We start from the raw sequence: 19,105 nt of genomic DNA, 5'->3' as shown, positions 1-19,105 counted from the left end.
GAAATCATTACTAACAAAATTCATCTTTGCACTGCAGAGGACGCACAGAAGAACATTTACAGACTGTTTAATGAGGCTCAGAAGTGGCATGAATGCATTTGAATTCATGATAACCATGTTATGAGATTAATGTTTCAAATAGAAAGTTTTGAATATAGAAATATTAAATGATTTAAACAGCTAAAATTATGCTTTAAAGATGAAACTTAGGGGGGTGGAATGTCACTGTCTTTATCACTGAATCATTCATTCAATTGATTCGTTCAAACGGCTGATTCATTCAGGAAAAAAGCAAGTGTCTTTATGAATGGGTCACTGAATCATTGACTCAATAGATTCGTTTGAAAACACAGATTCATTCATAATCGAAACACCTGTGTTTGCTCAGGGATGCACAGCGGTTCAGCTGTGATTTTGTTTGGAACTACAAACCCGATTTCAAAAAATTTGGGACACTGTACAAATTGTGAATAAAAACAGAATGCAATGATGTGGAAGTTTCAAATTTCAATATTTTATTCAGAATAAAACAGATGACAGATCAAATGTTTAAACTGAGAAAATGTATCATTTTAAGGGAAAAATAAGTTGATTTTAAATTTCATGGCATCAACACATCTCAAAAAAGTTGGGACAAGGCCATGTTTACCACTGTGTGGCATCCCCTCTTCTTTTTATAACAGTCTGCAAACGTCTGGGGACTGAGGAGACAAGTTGCTCAAGTTTAGGAATAGGAATGTTGTCCCATTCTTGTCTAATACAGGCTTCTAGTTGCTCAACTGTCTTAGGTCTTCTTTGTCGCATCTTCCTCTTTATGATGCGCCAAATGTTTTCTATGGGTGAAAGATCTGGACTGCAGGCTGGCCATTTCAGTACCCGGATCCTTCTTCTACGCAGCCATGATGTTGTAATTGATGCAGTATGTGGTCTGGCATTGTCATGTTGGAAAATGCAAGGTCTTCCCTGAAAGAAACGACGTCTGGATGGGAGCATATGTTGTTCTAGAACTTGGATATACCTTTCAGCATTGATGGTGCCTTTCCAGTTGTGTAAGCTGCCCATGCCGCACGCACTCATGCAACCCCATCCCATCAGAGATGCAGGCTTCTGAACTGATAACAACTTGGGTTGTCCTTGTCCTCTTTAGTCTGCATGACATGTCGTCCCAGTTTTCCAAAAAGAACTTCAAATTTTGATTCGTCTGACCACAGAACAGTTTTACACTTTGCCACAGTCCATTTTAAATGAGCCTTGGCCCAGAGAAAACACCTGCGCTTCTGGATCATGTTTAGATATGGCTTCTTTTTTGACCTATAGAGTTTTAGCCGGCAACAGCAAATGGCACGGTGGATTGTGTTCACCGACAATGTTTTCTGGAAGTATTCCTGAGCCCATGTTGTGATTTCCATTACAGTAGCATTCCTGTATGTGATGCAGTGCCGTCTAAGGGCCGAAGATCACGGGCATCCAGTATGGTTTTCCAGCCTTGACCCTTACGCACAGAGATTGTTCCAGATTCTCTGAATCTTTGGATGATATTATGCACTGTAGATGATGATAACTTCAAACTCTTTGCAATTTTTCTCTGAGAAACTCCTTTCTGATATTACTCCACTATTTTTGGCTGCAGCATTGGGGGAATTGGTGATCCTCTGCCCATCTTGACTTCTGAGAGACACTGCCACTCTGAGAGGCTCTTTTTATACCCAATCATGTTGCCAATTGACCTAATAAGTTGCAAATTGGTCCTCCAGCTGTTCCTTATATGTACATTTAACTTTTCCGGCCTCTTATTGCTACCTGTCCCAACTTTTTTGGAATGTGTAGCTCTCATGAAATCCAAAATGAGCCAATATTTGGCATGACATTTCAAAATGTCTCACTTTCAACATTTGATATGTTATCTATATTCTATTGTGAATAAAATATAAGTTTATGAGATTTGTAAATTATTGCATTCCTTTTTTATTCACAATTTGTACAGTGTCCCAACTTTTTTAAAAATCGGGTTTGTACATTCTGAATGTTATTATATTAATATAGTAATGTATACCGTATTAAGTCTATTACAAGTGAAAGGGAATGTAATTGCAGTACTTTCAGTTCTTTCTTCTGATATATTGCATGTTGAGATACTCATACACCAAATTATTCTGAGGGACATGAAAGTTTTGTGAAAATGATAAATTCTGGTGCTGGCTGGCAACTTATATATATACTTATATATTTAAAGTAGAAAAATTATTTAATTAATAGTAGTATACTTAAAAATGCACAAATGATATATAAATAGTAAACTTTAAGTATGATGTTATTTAAATAAAAAGTATGCTTGCGGTATAAAACTACTAAGGTAGAAAACATTGTCGGTGATCCATGATAACATGATATTTTTAGTGATATTTGTAAATTGTCTTTCTAAATGTTTCGTTAGCATGTTGCTAATGTACTGTTAAATGTGGTTAAAGTTACCATCGTTTCTTACTGTATTCACGGAGACAAGAGCCGTCGCTATTTTCATTTTTAAACACTTGCAGTCTGTATAATTCATAAACACAACTTCATTCTTTATAAATCTCTCCAACAGTGTAGCATTAGCCGTTAGCCACGGAGCACTATCAAACTCATTCAAAATCAGAAGTAAACAATATAACAGTATACAATACTCACATAATCCGACGCATGCATGCCGCATGCATGACGAACACTTTGTAAAGATCCATTTTGAGGGTTATATTAGCTGTGTAAACTTTGTTACGGCACTGCTCAAGGTAAGCGCGAGCTCTGTGGGCGGAGAGCACGGGATTTAAAGGGGCCGCAGCATAAAATCGGCGCGTTTATAATGATGCCCCAAAATAGGCAGTTAAAAAAATTAATTAAAAAAAATCTATGGGGTATTTTGAGCTGAAACTTCACAGACACATTCAGGAGACACCTTAGACTTATATTACATCTTTTAAAAACATAATCTAGGGCACCTTTAAACATTTTACATTTAGTCCCAAGTATTGAAACAGTACACTTACAAGTATAAAATTACTTCATTGACATTAGTATACTTAAAATACACATGAAATTTACTTAAGCGTGTTTAATAAAATGAACTTGAAGTATACTTATGTTTTGTAAGGATCGACTGGTTTGGTTTTGTCAACTCTAAACCTACTCTGAAACTCATTTCATGTCAAGCTCAACACAACACAAAGCAAGGCAATCAAAGTCCGCTCAAATAAGTCCCTGGAAACTGAGTGGGTTAATTCTGTCATCGCTGGGGAAGAAGCCAATATCATCTGGGCTCTGACTGTGTCTGAATCAAACATGATGGCAGCAGCAGTGGTCTGAGGGAATGAGTCACACTGACGCTACACACCAGCTGCAAACACTCATAAATACACTGCTGTCCACTGGTATATGTGCATGTGGGCTCACACAACATCACACTCATGTATACTTCAGATACTGCACACTACAGAGCTCGATAATAACTGATAACAGATCTGATGTAGAGCGATGATTAGTTCATCATGGTAGCTGTAAACTGTAATCTCCTTTATTTATCCAATTCGGAGTCTACCACTTTAACAAAATGAATGAAATATCAGTATGTTGCCACTGTCACTGATGCTCCGTTTCAACCGCAGGAACTGAGCAAAGAGAACCTGTTGCTGATAAAACACAGCCTAACGAATAAAAGGTAAAGGGCTCATCTCAGATCATCTCACCATTCCACTAAACTGACAATCCCCAGGCACTGAAGTCAAGCTCTGATTTACCACATTTCATCCACAGATAATTCAAAATGTGTTACATTAGGAGTAAAGACACTGCACGTGCACACACATCTGTACCGCATCTGTGATTTGTCTCTGAATTGAGCTGAAAAACTGCAAACGCGTGTTTGTTTAAGTGCTCTGGCACTCGTGTGTGTTTTACTGAGGGGGTTAATGCAGTGAACCGCTGACACAGCACTCCGTATGAAACCCTCACAGCTTTAACCCTTCACCAGTCTGCTCAAACACACACACACACTCATTACAGGCACAAATATAACTAGACATGTGAGATAATGAGGTGGAAATTCAGTATTAGATCAATTCACGAGTTCACATGTACATATAATTCAATATAATAAACGTTATGTGTATTTGGTGTGCTGTCCGGGGGGAGGTCTCCGAGCCTGGAATATTGGCCTGAACCCAGAGTGAAAATAGATAGATCTGAAGTGAGGAGGGATGCTGATAAACTCTCAGAAGAACAGAAGTAAATCTGCTGTATTTATACCTAACTGAATGCTCTCCACCTGTGCTAATCAGGTTAATTATCTGAACCCGCTCCTCCCGAATCTTGTTAATAAAACACCATTAGGTGAATGGATAAGGTTTGAGATGATCGCCCAGGTGAAATTGTTTTGTGTCACATCATGTGATTCCTTATAAACAACTTAATACACTAAAACTGGCAAAAAGTGGTAAAGTTAAGGCCATAACGTTAAAGGGTTAGTTCACCCAAAAATGAAAATTCAGTCATTAATTACTCTCCCTCATGTCATTCCACACCCGTAAGACCTTTGTTCATCTTCAGAACACAAATTAAGATATGTTTGATGAAATCCGATGGCTCAGTGAGGCCTACATAGCCAGCAATGACATTTCCTCTCTCAAGATCCATTAATGTACTAAAAACATATTTAAATCAGTTCATGTGAGTACAGTGGTTCAATATTAATATTATAAAGTGATGAGAATATTTTTGGAGCGCCAAAAAAACAAAATAATGACTTATATAGTGATGGCCGATTTCAAAACACATTATGAATGATGTTATGAAAGCGTTATGAATCAGTGTATCAAATCATGAATCGGAGTGGCAAAGTCACGTGATTTCAGCAGTTTGGCGGTTTGACGCGTGATCCGAATCATGATTCGACACAAAAGATTCATAACGCTCCGATTTCTTGTTTTGAAATCGGCCATCACTAAATAAGTCGTTATTTTGTTTTTTTGGCGCACCAAAAATATTCTCATCACTTTATAATATTAATATTGAACCACTGTACTCACATGAACTGATTTAAATATGTTTTTGGTACATTAATGGATCTTGAGAGAGGAAATGTCATTGCTGGCTATGCAGGCCTCACTGAGCCATCGGATTTCATCAAAAATATCTTAATTTGTGTTCCAATGATTAACAAAGGTCTTACAGGTGTGGAACGACATGAGGGTGAGTAATTAATTACATTATTTTCATTTTTGGGTGAACTAACCCTTTAACTACACCACTAATGCTCCTCCAGATTTCACGGGCAGTGAGAAAGGATCATACACTTACCCCGGTCTTATCACACAGTCTGAGCGTATGGAAGGAGCCCATGGCAAAGAGCTCACCGTCAGGAGCCCAGGCCACTGCGGTGATCGGGTAATCATGAGGAGAACTGGAGAAGAGGAGCCGCCCATAGCTGTCCCACACCTGGATGTCACAGAGGATAACACTGATCACCACTGACCACAAACATCTCTCAGACAAAGGCTGGGTCACACCGCTGCAGTGTCTATCACAACAGAATTACTGCATGGACTTAAAGAGGTCCTATAATGCCCCTTTCACAAGATGTAATATAAGTCTCTGGTGTCTCCAGAATGTGTCTGTGAAGTTTCAGCTCAAAATACCCCACAGATCATTTATTATAGCTTGTCAAATTTGCCCCTATTTGGGTGTGAACAAAAAAGTATTTTTACTGTCTTCATCGAAAGCGAAACAACAACCGTTTAACTCGTTTGCATTGCATTATCAGCATGTGCTCACCTTATATTTGCAGTCTTCTCCTCCTGACAGTATGAGATCATTGACGGCACTCCAGTCCACCTTCAGAATGACTCCATCATGGGCTTTCCACTGCAGACACAGAGGACAAGTTATTTATTTCTGGCAGATGCTATTATCTAAAGCGACTCACACTTCAGTTTTGTCGTAAGTTGATGCAATTTGCTTGGAATCGATGCTATGGTAGTTACATAGACTGTCAATGGAGGGACAGTGAGCTCTCGGATTTCGTCAAAAATATCTTAATTTGTGTTCTGAAGATGAATTAAGATCTAACGGGTGTGGAACGACATGAGGGTGAGTAATTGATGACAGAATTTACATTTTTGGGGAACTGTCCCTTTAAGAATCATCTGATCCTGGGAATGAGTTCTAGGACAAGTATATGATTCTGATGTGAAGCGTGAAGTCTATATTCTGCTCTCTCTAGGAACACTGAGCGCACACACACACACACACACACACACACACACACACACACACACACACACACACACACACACACACAGTCTCTCTCTCTTTCTCGGTCTGTTTTGCTTCCAGAGATCTGAATGCATCAAGTTGTGTGTTTTTGCTGAGTAAATGTGACCCAGCTGTGACGTCCCTCCCAACCCCCACCCTCGGGTCTGACCTCAGCTTGAGCCGAGGAGGTCAAGGGTCATGAAGGGGAGGGGTCTTTGCAGTATAACTACTATAACAAAGAAATAGAGACAAATCTCTCGCCATCCCTTCCAACTCAATCATCATAATTAGTTACACCTCACATGAGTCATGTGACATGACCACATCACCGTTTACCCAGCAAACACAGAACATTCCCTAACGTTAGTATTGGGTTCATGTTGGGTTATTTTTGGGAACTAAATAATAACATTCTAGGAATGTTCTTTTTATGTTTTAACAACCATAAAATCACGTTCCAAAGTGCAGGGAGTATTTTTTTTTTAAATAAAAACAAGCTTAAAATAATAAATATTCAAGTTCTGGTTAAACACATTTAACATTTCTTCACTGATCTCACAGTTGTTTGTTGTGTTACTGAGGGGATAGTATGGTGCTCATACAGTATTTACACAATCATCTCAACACAAATCCCATCAGCGTAAGGCACTGCTGGGATGTTAGCAAACAGTAAACCGCTTATCGGGTATTCTGAACTTCGAAATGATTTTTGACATGGCTCTGAGAATCGATACTGGAAAACTTTAAGTGGTTAAGAAATTTGAACTTGCATATGGGTAACTGTTATATTGCTTCACACCTAACAGAGATTATGTAACCGTTTACAGATAATATAGAACTGAAAACAAATCCTACATGTGATGGACTGTGCTTAACTGCCATGAGAAAATGACTACAAGTCTTTCATTTCTTTTCTTTTTTCTTGACTTAAACAAGTTTACCAATTTTCAACCACCTTTGTATTGTTACAATGTCAGCTAAATGACATAATCTGAAATGCTGTGTACCTGTAAGTGTGTGTGTCAGTCATCATGCTCTGTGTGAATGTTGTGAGTACCTGCAGGACTTTGGAGCTGGGCTGCAGCGGCTTCACGACCAGCTGCCGACCTGATGTGTACAGAACCCGTCCGGAGTCTGGAGCCCATGCCACCGAGTACACGGGCGTCCCTGTGAAAAACACAGTTCAAAACATGAGTTAACCCGCTCAGAGCGCATATGAACAGACACATGACCAGTGTGTGAAATGTGAACGTTGAGAAAACAGCTCATTTCAGGGTTTTGAAAAAAGCTGTTTTTCTTACACCGATTAAGAGATCAGGAGGAAGCGGTGCAGCACACCTGGGCTTCTGCTGGAGAACGCATGCGGTCATGTAAACCTATAAGAGAGTGTGTGGAGTGTGTACTAAAGTAAGCGGCTAACTGACGCCGCACTCCACTAACACAACGCATGTAAACGTGAACACCGCTTCCATGTCTTGAGCAGCTTTCTTGTGACAAACATTGTTCTGGTGTGCATGTAAACAAACCCAGAGAGCGAGCCAGAGATGTTGACATTTGAGCCGCTCCAGGTGTGTGTGGTTTGTCTCGTGGTGTCATGAGGCTGTAATGAGTTTCCTCTGCTGGCTCCTCCACCCATACTCAAACATACGGCACAGTCCAACCTGAAACTAGAGGTCTTCTCGGCCTTTTTCTTTACCTGAACCTGACATGCATAAATTATTTTAACACTTTAGTTTAGGGTCCAATTCTCACTATTAACTAGTTGCTTATTATCATGCATATGCTGTTTATTAGTACTTATAAGGTAGATATTAATGCCTTATTCTGCATGATCATATTCTACATCCCATAATCCTACCCCATACCTAAACTTAACAACTACCTTACTAACTATTAATAAGCAGTAATTAGGAGTTTATTGAGGGAAAAGTTGTAGTTAATAGTGAGAACTGGACCCTAATCTAAAGTGTGACCTTTTGTTTTTAAAAAAGAAAAACCTGACCCGAAACAGACACGATAAAAACAGACACGAGTCAGACCCTATGGCATTTTTTTCAAACCCACAGCCCTACACGTGGCAAGAAGGGACTTTTTCAACTGGGTGTGAAGCAGACCAAAATAAGAGATGACAAATAAGAAACACCACGGCAGGTGTAGGTGTAGATCTTCCAAGCTTATTAGTACATACAATTCATCTCTGATCCTTACACTAGCTATGTTTTTAACCCATGTTTCCAGAAGCCAGATAATGTAGCTTAAGCTTTATGTAGAAAATGTGAGAGAAAATGTTTTTCAATGGATTTTCACAAAGTTTTCATTTTTGTTCAATTGATTTTGTTCATTATTTTGGCATCAACTGCTTTTAGCTGGTCTTCTATAGTCGATATTTGGCCAAGGTACACAGTTTTTCCGCTTGGAAGAGCAATTCCAAGGAGAATATGCTGAATATTGCACTTCAAATAACAAGGAATTTTATGTTAAAGGAGACCAATAATGCTCACTTGGGTGTGAGCAAAAACACGCTGTTTTTGTGTGTGTCCCTTTAAATGCAAATGAGCTGCTACTCCCGCCCCCTTTCCAGAAGAGGGCGGAGCTTTAACAGCTCAACAACAACAAATCTGGAGAATCTCACGCAGCCAAAATGAGGATTGTCAGTAACGGTGTTCAGCCTTACATTGTTCAAACCGGAGTCGACACTGATGGAGAGACTCAGGAAGAAGTTACAACTTTTAGACGTTTCTGAATGGTTAGTGGATAAATTGATGTAGTTGCTGTGGAGTTGATTCAACTCATCCACTAGCATGTGCCGTCATGTTCATCTTTTGTGTTGAATTGACCCTCGTTTGTGAAGCAGTCCGGCGTAAAATGACGGCATGTCAACAACACTCTACTACAACAACTCTTCCTCTTCTCTAAAGCAGCCCAACATGGCCCCGCCCCCTTTGTTGCGTGTTCTCTGGGGCGGGGTTTATGTAAATTTTAGGGTTTGTGATGTCACTAACCCAGGAAGAAGCTCGTTGTAGTCCCTACCAGCCGTTTAAAAAGTGATTTCTGTAAAAGAAAATATCTCTTTGCATTGAACTTTGAGTGTCGTGACTTTGCAGATGTTGTTTATGATCAAACAGCAACATTACACACTAACTAAAGTTAAATCATAATCAAGGACCCCTTTAATATAAAAAAGAAAATCCCGCACTCATTGTCTCCAATGCCTCAGATATCACAGAGTTTGGTTTATATGGAGCCCACGACAAAATGAAGTTGTCATAGAATGACAGATTTGTTTTAAATGATAAAATATTATTAGACGTCCAGAACGAAACAGAATGGAAGGTTGACATATTTTAAAAGAATTTGAGTTTCTCGGGTCTATTCAGTAAAACACATTTATTGATAATTACCAGAGACCCAATGCTACTAATGTCAGTCCCAACCCGTTTTGCACCTAAATCCACTCGTGTCTCGGGTCAGACCTCGATTTTCAGATCAAAGCCGTGAAGACCTCTCACTGAGAGACTCTCAAACACTGTGAGCATGTTTGTGCTGGAAATGAAATGTCCAGCTAATGGACAAAATGCCTATACGTGGATTGTGTTACACAGACTTCCTGTAATAACCTCATTAGAATGTGTCTCTCATGTTTGATATTGGATTTTCACAGCAAATCAAATCAAGACACTAAAGAAGGTTTCTCTACAGTTCATGTTTTAAGTGCTTGGTCAGTGGGGTCAAGCACAATGTTCACTGAATAAAACACTCAAATAATATTTTCTTTTGTGCTCTGCAGAAGACTGAAAGTCACACAGGTTTGGAAAATCATGAGTCTACATCAAGTGTTAGAAAACGTGCATGATTCAGAGAGACACACAGAGACAGTAACGCGGCTATTTGACAAAGCTGATTTCTGAGAGACGCAAAAGAAAGTTTGATGTGTGTGTGTGTGTGTGTGTGTGTGTACCTTGTTGGGCTAAAGTTGACCTCAGCATCCCACTCTTAGACCAGATCTTGAGCTGTCCATCTTCACCAGCTGACACACAAAGAAAAACAACAAACATCCTTGTAAACAGTCTGACCTGTGTGCTTAAAGTCAGCATTTTACTTTCATATTGTGAAGTAGGATAATCAACAAGGAAAAAACACTAAACAGTGGGACTTTATCCATGAGGAATTAATTGGATGATGAAAAGTGCCTCTATTCGACGGTGGCTGAAAACAAGAGCTACACATACAGGTGGCTTGAATGCATTGTGGCATGACTTTCATTAACTGTTCAAATAGGGACTTTAGAGGCATAATTGACACTATTACTGTCTGTAATGATATCACTTCCCTTACAGCTGCTTTGAAACAATGTGTGTTGTGAAAAGTGTTATACAAAACATAACATATATTGGGGATTAATTTCTCAATTGTATGAAAGAAATAAAGTCATACAGGTTTGGAACAAAAGGGCCTTTTTGGGTGAACTATCCCTTTAAATTTTGCAATGTCATACTTCCCAAACAAACGGATCCCTAGAGCAGTGGTTTTCAATTAAAGTTCCAAAAGGTCCAGTCTCTATTTTTGCTGCATTCTCATTTTCTGCAGCGTTTAAGCAAAAGTATCTATTTTTCTGCTTACAGTGCTTCTGCTACCATTGTTAAGATATCGCGTCATCTGCAGGTCTTAATGCGGCGCTTTACGTCTTTAGCTGGAGAGAGAACATGCACGGAGCGGAAAGGGCTTGAATGAAGCGTGTTTGGCTCTAGATAAAATATTAGAGGAAGTAGTGCCAAAAGATCATTATCGTAAATGACCCCGAGCGCTTGTGATGTGTACCGTTCTGCTGTTTTGATGCACGGCTCACTTTAATCTGTAGAAACGGTAAAATGGTGCAATTATGTCCTGCGGTCCGCCATTTGAATACCACTGCCCTAGAGTAACTTACTGTTCAGAGCTCAAAAACACAACAGACATCTGAGGTAATAATGTGAGACTAATAGGCTAAATGTTTTTTTTTTTTCGTGGTCAAAATATGTGTAATTTATAACAATTACTAATTTTCATCAACACAACTTCATTTCTTGTCTGCTCTTAGTCTGTGAGAGTAAGCAGCTCTGTGCGGTTTTATTGTTGATTATTTTCCTTCAGCGCTGTGTGTTGTATGGAGCTGAATGTCTTCAGATGAAGTCTGTTGAGGGTGTGTATTGATGAACCTGTGATAAGAGCGGTTCCGTCATGATTCCAGCGTCCAGCCAGAACGGCTCCTCGATGGGCCTCCACACTCTTCTCTATACGGCCCGATTTAGACACCAGATGGAGTTTACCTACACAACACAACAGCACACAGTCAGACTGCGGTGAGAGGACACCATACTCTGCTCACAAACACTAGACGAGTGTAGCAAACCAAAGAAGATGAGGACAGAAATCTTCATAACAGTACTGTGAAGGCCCGTTCCCACCAGAACAATATCTCTAATGATAACTATATTAGTGCCCACACATCAATGCACAATAATGATCTGAAGTGCTCGCTGCACTTACGTCACCTGCTGCTTTAAATGCTTGAGCCTTTGAAGTCTAGTGGATTCTGATTGGCTGAAAGTGATCCAATGACATTGTGTTGTTATCACTGCAGCTGTAGTGTGGACTTCCCTATTCTCATAGAATAATTAATAAACCTTTATAGTTGTAGTTATTAATCCTCAGTGTGAACGGGCCTTAAAGAAGTAAAGCATCAGTACAAATACAGACAGCATATCATTGCAATTTTCAAATACTGAGTATTACAAATGTATGGAAAATTATTTCCGCCATGAAATAAAAAAGTAAAAAAGGATACTTTTTATCTCACAATTCTGACTTTTTGCTCAGAATTGTGAGATATAAACTCACAATTGCGAGTTATAGTCAGAACTGCGATAAAAACTTCGCATTACAAAAAAAAACAGAATTCTGACTTTATATCACACAATTCCAACTTTATAACTCACAATTCCGACTTTATAACTCACAATTCCAACTTTAACTCACAATTCCGACTTTATAACTCACAATTCCAACTTTAACTCACAATTCCGACTTTATAACTCACAATTCCAACTTTAACTCACAATTCCGACTTTATAACCCACAATTCTGACTTAATATCTCACAATTCCGACTTTATAACTCACAATTCCGACTTTATAACTCACAATTCCGCCTTTATAACTCACAATTCCAACTTTAACTCACAATTCCAATTCTGACTTTATATCTCACAATTCCGACTTTAACTCACAATTCCGACTTTACAACTCACAATTCTGACTTTATATCTCACAATTCCGACTTTAACTCACAATTGCAATTCTGACTTTATATCTCACAATTCCAATTCTGACTTTATATCTCACAATTCCGACTTTATAACTCACAATTCCGACTTTATATCTCACAATTCCGCCTTTATAACTCACAATTCTGACTTTATAACTCACAATTCTGACTTTATAACTCACAATTCCGACTTTATATCTCACAATTCCGCCTTTATAACTCACAATTCTGACTTTAACTCACAATTCCAATTCTGACTTTATAACTCACAATTCCGACTTAATATCTCACAATTCCTACTTTATAACTCACAATTCTGACTTTAACTCACAATTCCAATTCTGACTTTATAACTCACAATTCTGACTTTAACTCACAATTCCAATTCTGACTTTATAACTCACAATTCTGACTTTAACTCACAATTCCAATTCTGACTTTATAACTCACAATTCCGACTTAATATCTCACAATTCCGACTTTATAACTCACAATTCTGACTTTAACTCACAATTCCAATTCTGACTTTATAACTCACAATTCCAATTCTGACTTTATATCTCACAATTCCGACTTTATAACTCACAATTCCGACTTTATATCTCACAATTCCGCCTTTATAACTCACAATTCTGACTTTATAACTCACAATTCCAACTTTATATCTCACAATTCCGCCTTTATAACTCACAATTCTGACTTTATAACTCACAATTCCAATTCTGACTTTATGTCTCACAATTCTGACTTTATAACTCACAATTCCGCCTTTATAACTCACAATTCTGACTTTATATCTCACAATTCTGCCTTTATAACTCACAATTCTGACTTTAACTCACAATTTCAATTCTGACTTTATAACTCACAATTCCAATTCTGACTTTATGTCTCACAATTCCGACTTTATATCTCACAATTCCGACTTTATAACTCACAATTCCGACTTTATATCTCACAATTCTGACTTTATAACTCACAATTCCGACTTTATATCTCACAATTCTGACTTTATATCTCACAATTCCGACTTTATAACTCACAATTCCAATTCTGACTTTATAACTCACAATTCCGACTTTATAACTCACAATTCCAACTTTAACTCACAATTCCGACTTTATAACTCACAATTCCGACTTTATATCTAACAATTCTGACTTTATAACTCACAATTCCGACTTTATATCTCACAATTCTGACTTTATATCTCACAATTCCAACTTTATATCTCACAATTCTGACTTTATAACTCACAATTCCAATTCTGACTTTATAACTCACAATTCCGACTTTATATCTCACAATTCCAACTTTAACTCACAATTCCGACTTTATAACTCACAATTCCGACTTTATATCTAACAATTCTGACTTTATAACTCACAATTCCGACTTTATATCTCACAATTCTGACTTTATATCTCACAATTCCAACTTTATATCTCACAATTCTGACTTTATAACTCACAATTCCAATTCTGACTTTATAACTCACAATTCCGACTTTATATCTCACAATTCCAACTTTAACTCACAATTCCGACTTTATAACTCACAATTCCGACTTTATATCTAACAATTCTGACTTTATAACTCACAATTCCGACTTTATATCTCACAATTCTGACTTTATAACTCACAATTCCGACTTTATATCTAACAATTCTGACTTTATAACTCACAATTCCGACTTTATATCTCACAATTCTGACTTTATAACTCACAATTCCGACTTTATATCTCACAATTCTGACTTTATAACTCACAATTCCGCCTTTATAACTCACAATTCTGACTTTAACTCACAATTCCGACTTTATAACTCACAATTCCGACTTTATATCTAACAATTCTGACTTTATAACTCACAATTCCGACTTTATATCTCACAATTCTGACTTTATAACTCACAATTCCGACTTTATATCTCACAATTCTGACTTTATAACTCACAATTCCGCCTTTATAACTCACAATTCTGACTTTATAACTCACAATTCCAATTCTGACTTTATAACTCACAATTCCGACTTTATAACTCACAATTCCAACTTTAACTCACAATTCCGACTTTATAACTCACAATTCCGACTTTATATCTAACAATTCTGACTTTATAACTCACAATTCTGACTTTATGACTCGTAATTGCGAGTTTGAATCTCAAAAAGTCATAATTTGTGAGACAATTACCTTTTTTTATTTTTTATTTAGTGGTGAATATAAAACAACAAAAGAAGTTGTGGAAAACATCAGCTTAACTGTGATGAAAATATTGTTACATTGTTGTCATAAACACAAGCTTTGTTTTAGTTTCTTAATGTTCTTCTGTTTTTTGGGGGTGAAATATGAACTAGAAATGTTTGCGTGAGCCAGATATTAGTGAATAGAGCTGTTCACTTTTTCACCACATAAATTATCAAATTGTCCAAAACTCAGCATAAGCAGTAGTTGATTTCCTCTGCGTGCTGCTTTCCTCTATGTGTGTGTGCTGTGCAGGTCAGAGCAGTGCTGCAGACAGACGGCAGTCAGGCATGGAGACAGATATTGAGGACGCTAGCCAAGCGTATACTTAGTGGCGGTGCGTATTAAAAGAACCCTGAGTGTTCTGTGTAATTTGTGGTCGCCTAAAACTGCAAATCAGCATGTAGCTGCCCTCCGCTGTGCTATATTTAGTGCATGTGAGTGCAGGTTAGAAGTGCATGAAATATTGTGCCAATGAGATGTGTGTGAGCAGGCCCTCAGAAATACAGTTTCTGTACAGTAGCTGTCAACACCTCTGCCATTGGTCAGCAGATCTGTGGCAGAGCTCTAAACAAAAGCTGTAAAGCCAGTACTTGAACATGGGCCATTTTCAAGAACTGGAGGCCCATATTTCACCCCAGAATCAAAGCACAACGCCTGACAGGTCGTATGTTGAAACTTGCTGTTATTCATGTCACATGTGAAGAGGCGGGCCGATCATAACAGAAGTTTTACCATCAGTGCTGGTGAGGGCAAATATCTCAGCCACGGCTTGTTTCTTCCCGCTCACGGTCTTAGGGAACCAGTGCAGGTCGATGGGATAGATCTCATCCTGGAGTTTGACCAGCACACTGGTGTCATTGGTGAGCAGGTTCCACCTGAGGATCTGATGGTCATCACTGCAGGAGTACAGCTCATCAGCTGACGTCCATCCCACACAGCTCACCAGCTCTCTGTGTGCGCAGCTGTTAAGGTTGACAGCATCAGACAAATGTGCATATACATTAAAAACTAGTAGAGATTTTGCAAAAAGGGTCCTGTTTATAATGGCAAAAACTGCCCATAGTGAACTTGTCTTTTTAGTTTGTTATACTTCATATTATTCCACTCTAGACCTGTGGGTTTAGTATATTTGCCACCATCACAACCAGTTCTCAGGATTCATTTGTGCACTGATATAAAAATAAGTAGCACTCAAACGTTTGTTTTGCCTTCTACTTTGGGATACCCATTACTTATTTAGATTTACGTGTATGTACGGCATGCAGTGTTTTACCTCATAAAGGTAAAAATGCCCCTGGAAATTAAAAATTAATACAGACGGGAGTCTGAAGTAAAATACTGTTTGACATTATCATGCTTGTTGTCATTTATAATGTGTATTAGATGAGATTTGTGTCTCAAGCAAGTAAGAACATAGGTTTATTATATAACCAGGTATGGTCAAAAGTTTACAAACAGTTTCAAATGATACATTTTTGCTCCTTCATATAAGTTATTGAGGAATTTCTGGAAATGTGACCAAATCGGCAGGGTCAAAAACAATGTTTGGTTGCAGATCCCTTGGCCATTATTACTTCAAGTTAAGGCACTTTTGGCATTGATCATCCACAAGCTTCTGAATGAATGTTTGACAGAACTGCTGCAGTTCAGCTACATTTGTTGACAATCAACACAGTCCACATGTTCTCAATAGTGTTTGAGTCGGGACTTTTTTGAGAAGGCCATTCTTAATTCAAAAGCTTAATTCTAGCCTGATTGAGTCAATCCTTTACCACTTTTGATGTGTGTATGGGATCATTAGCTGTGTTTCCATCCAAAGTTGCCAATTTAACTCGTGCACAAAAATTGGAAAATCGCATAAAACATTTGTGAATAAAGCAGCGTTTCCATCCCATGTCTTCAAGAAAACAAAGTTATCACTTGGCGCAAAATATCAGTACTAAAAATGGAAGTTTCTTTTTTCCTCCATCATAAATGAGTTTGTCTCAGAGCGTCAGACGAAACTCAATAAACGCTGTCATGTGATCTTGCGTTCGAACACAATCATGTGAGACGCTTCTGGAGGAATTAAACCAAATCATTCTGATGACAGACTTTGACTTTCAGAACCACCAAACCAACATTTGAGATGCTGCGATGTGATTGGTCCACTGGTCAGTCATAGTTATCCAATCACAGCCTCTGCTGAGGCAAAGTCACATGACTTTATTGTTCAGCGTCGAGGGATTTATTCAGTAAATGAGTTTCAGTCATAGTGTACACCTTCTTATCAAATAAAAAATGACCCATCTCAACTGAACACATATTATTTATGTGCATCTTTAGAATTTATGCGCATCTTGGCGTTTCGATCCTGTGTCTTTTAATGCGATATCCCAAAATGAGCACAAAAATAGGTTTATGGTTAGCTGGTGTATTGTTGGAACACCCAACTTTCTGGTCTGATTCTGGCTGGATTTTCTTTTTTTCTTTTTCATTTAGTCTCTGTAAAGCACCAGCTCCACTGGCCATAAGATCTACCATACTTGACTGTTCCTAGTGAAAAATAAATATACCAAAATGTATTTGAAATACATTTATTTTATGCTAAGTATACTACAAATACAGTTACATATTTATGTACTTAATATAAATACCCTGCAATTGTATTTTTGGTATACTAAACTGATATACTTAAAGTCTGCTAAACTGGAACAACTAATTTTGTACTGTTATCCAGAAGTAGTGCTGAGGTCCAACTAAAGATATACTTAAGTATATTTGATTATGCTAAAGTGGAAATATTGCAAGTATACTTTAAATATCTTGCATTTATTATACAGTGATCATATTATTCATACTAATAGTGATATTAAAACACATTTTAGGCTTAACATTAAGAAATGTGCATTGTGCAATAAAGAAGTACTTCAAATAAAGTTTAATTATAATATTTATATCAGTAAGACTCAAGCAACATGTCAGTAAATATGTTACTATACTTAATATTGTGCCTAGTGCAATTATACATTCAAAACATCCTTTTTTTCTGTCATCCAAGAACTCGTAAAAAATATCTGATCAATTCTGTTATTACTTGTGTTTCCACTCATGTTGTCTATTTGATTCGTTGTCCATGTGGTCTGTGTTATGTTGAAACAACGTCACAAAAACTGAAACAAATAATTAGTGAAGAGTTCGATCAGAAGATGTTAAGTATGCTCTCTCTGAATCATGATGTCTCCTACTTATGTTTTTGTGGGACTGAAAAAGTGAGTTACATTGGATTATTACAGACCTTATCACCTTTGGGAATGAATGATGAAGCATTATTCACATATGTGATGCTATAGAGTGTTATAATTCTCTTGTGATGATATATATACACTTTCCCCTTTTTGGTATGCATGCTTGATTTATTATTCATTGTGTTGTTATATACAATTTTTTCCCCTACCTGAGGCTTCATCCTCTTTTGGTATGAATGTTTTATTATTATTCAATGTGGATTGTTGATGTTGATGAGGAAGATGTAATTATGTGATTGACAATTGATGGTTCTTTGCAGTGATTGGTCATGAGTTGAATAGATTTTATAATAAATTTTTGAATAAAGAACCAAAAATGTTTTTGTGACCAAGAGTGTGTGCTCCAAACATCATCACCACCACAGCAAAATAAGAGCTGTAATCAGTGTAAACTCTAGACAGACATGATACACATGTTCAATGCAAACATGTATATGAGTACATACAGGATGTACATTATGTGACTGTGAATACAGTAAAGGATATGTTTGGGTTCCTTCAGCAGAGATGTTTTCAGTCGCATCCTCCAGCGTCTCTGGTGCTTCAAATGTGATAAAGTTCCCTGATCATAAGAAGAAGCGATTAAAATCCACTGAAATGAGACATATATCATATATATATCATATATCCTAAAGACAGTAGCGGTAAAGTAGCATGTTTACCTGACTGGAGGCGCCGTTGCCACGGAAACGCGAGCTACTTCTGATAAAATCACTTCAGAAACATCAAATGATCTTGATGCAGACTATGCTGAGGAAGAACACTTCTGAGTAAACACTAGTCGCTTACATGATCTCCCAATCTTCTTCTTATTATTATTATTTGTTATGTTACATGTTGCTTTTCTTGCTAGGAAGTCTGCTCTGACGTTAAAACAACGCCACCCCACATCTCGCGAGACTTAACTCCTTTCTTCAAACCTACAGCCTCACTTCTCGCGAGATGTAGCGGTGCATATTATTAAATAATTCGTATTTTGT

The 19,105-nt window shown here is 37.7% G+C and overlaps 1 protein-coding gene across 1 annotated transcript in view; it reads right to left on the bottom strand.

Annotated features, from left to right (window-relative positions):
- The window catches only part of ift80 (intraflagellar transport 80 homolog (Chlamydomonas)), a 40,799-nt gene extending 21,766 nt beyond the window's left edge, over window positions 1-19,033 (bottom strand). The window contains exons 1-8 of the mRNA XM_048162028.1: window positions 18,788-19,033; window positions 18,612-18,687; window positions 15,571-15,792; window positions 11,481-11,591; window positions 10,244-10,312; window positions 7,343-7,452; window positions 5,806-5,895; window positions 5,332-5,469 (exon numbers count right to left, since the gene is read on the bottom strand). Of these exons, the coding sequence (XP_048017985.1) occupies window positions 5,332-5,469; window positions 5,806-5,895; window positions 7,343-7,452; window positions 10,244-10,312; window positions 11,481-11,591; window positions 15,571-15,792; window positions 18,612-18,648 (777 nt within the window). The 5' untranslated portion in view covers window positions 18,649-18,687; window positions 18,788-19,033. The remainder of the gene's footprint in view (window positions 1-5,331; window positions 5,470-5,805; window positions 5,896-7,342; window positions 7,453-10,243; window positions 10,313-11,480; window positions 11,592-15,570; window positions 15,793-18,611; window positions 18,688-18,787) is intronic.
- Between the last annotated feature and the right edge of the window lie 72 nt (window positions 19,034-19,105).

The sequence above is a fragment of the Megalobrama amblycephala genome, linkage group LG16, assembly GCF_018812025.1.
Source record: "Megalobrama amblycephala isolate DHTTF-2021 linkage group LG16, ASM1881202v1, whole genome shotgun sequence".
NCBI lineage: Eukaryota > Metazoa > Chordata > Actinopteri > Cypriniformes > Xenocyprididae > Megalobrama > Megalobrama amblycephala.
The sequence above is the reverse complement of the archived record's forward strand: the minus strand, read 5'-3'. Positions and strand labels throughout refer to the sequence as shown.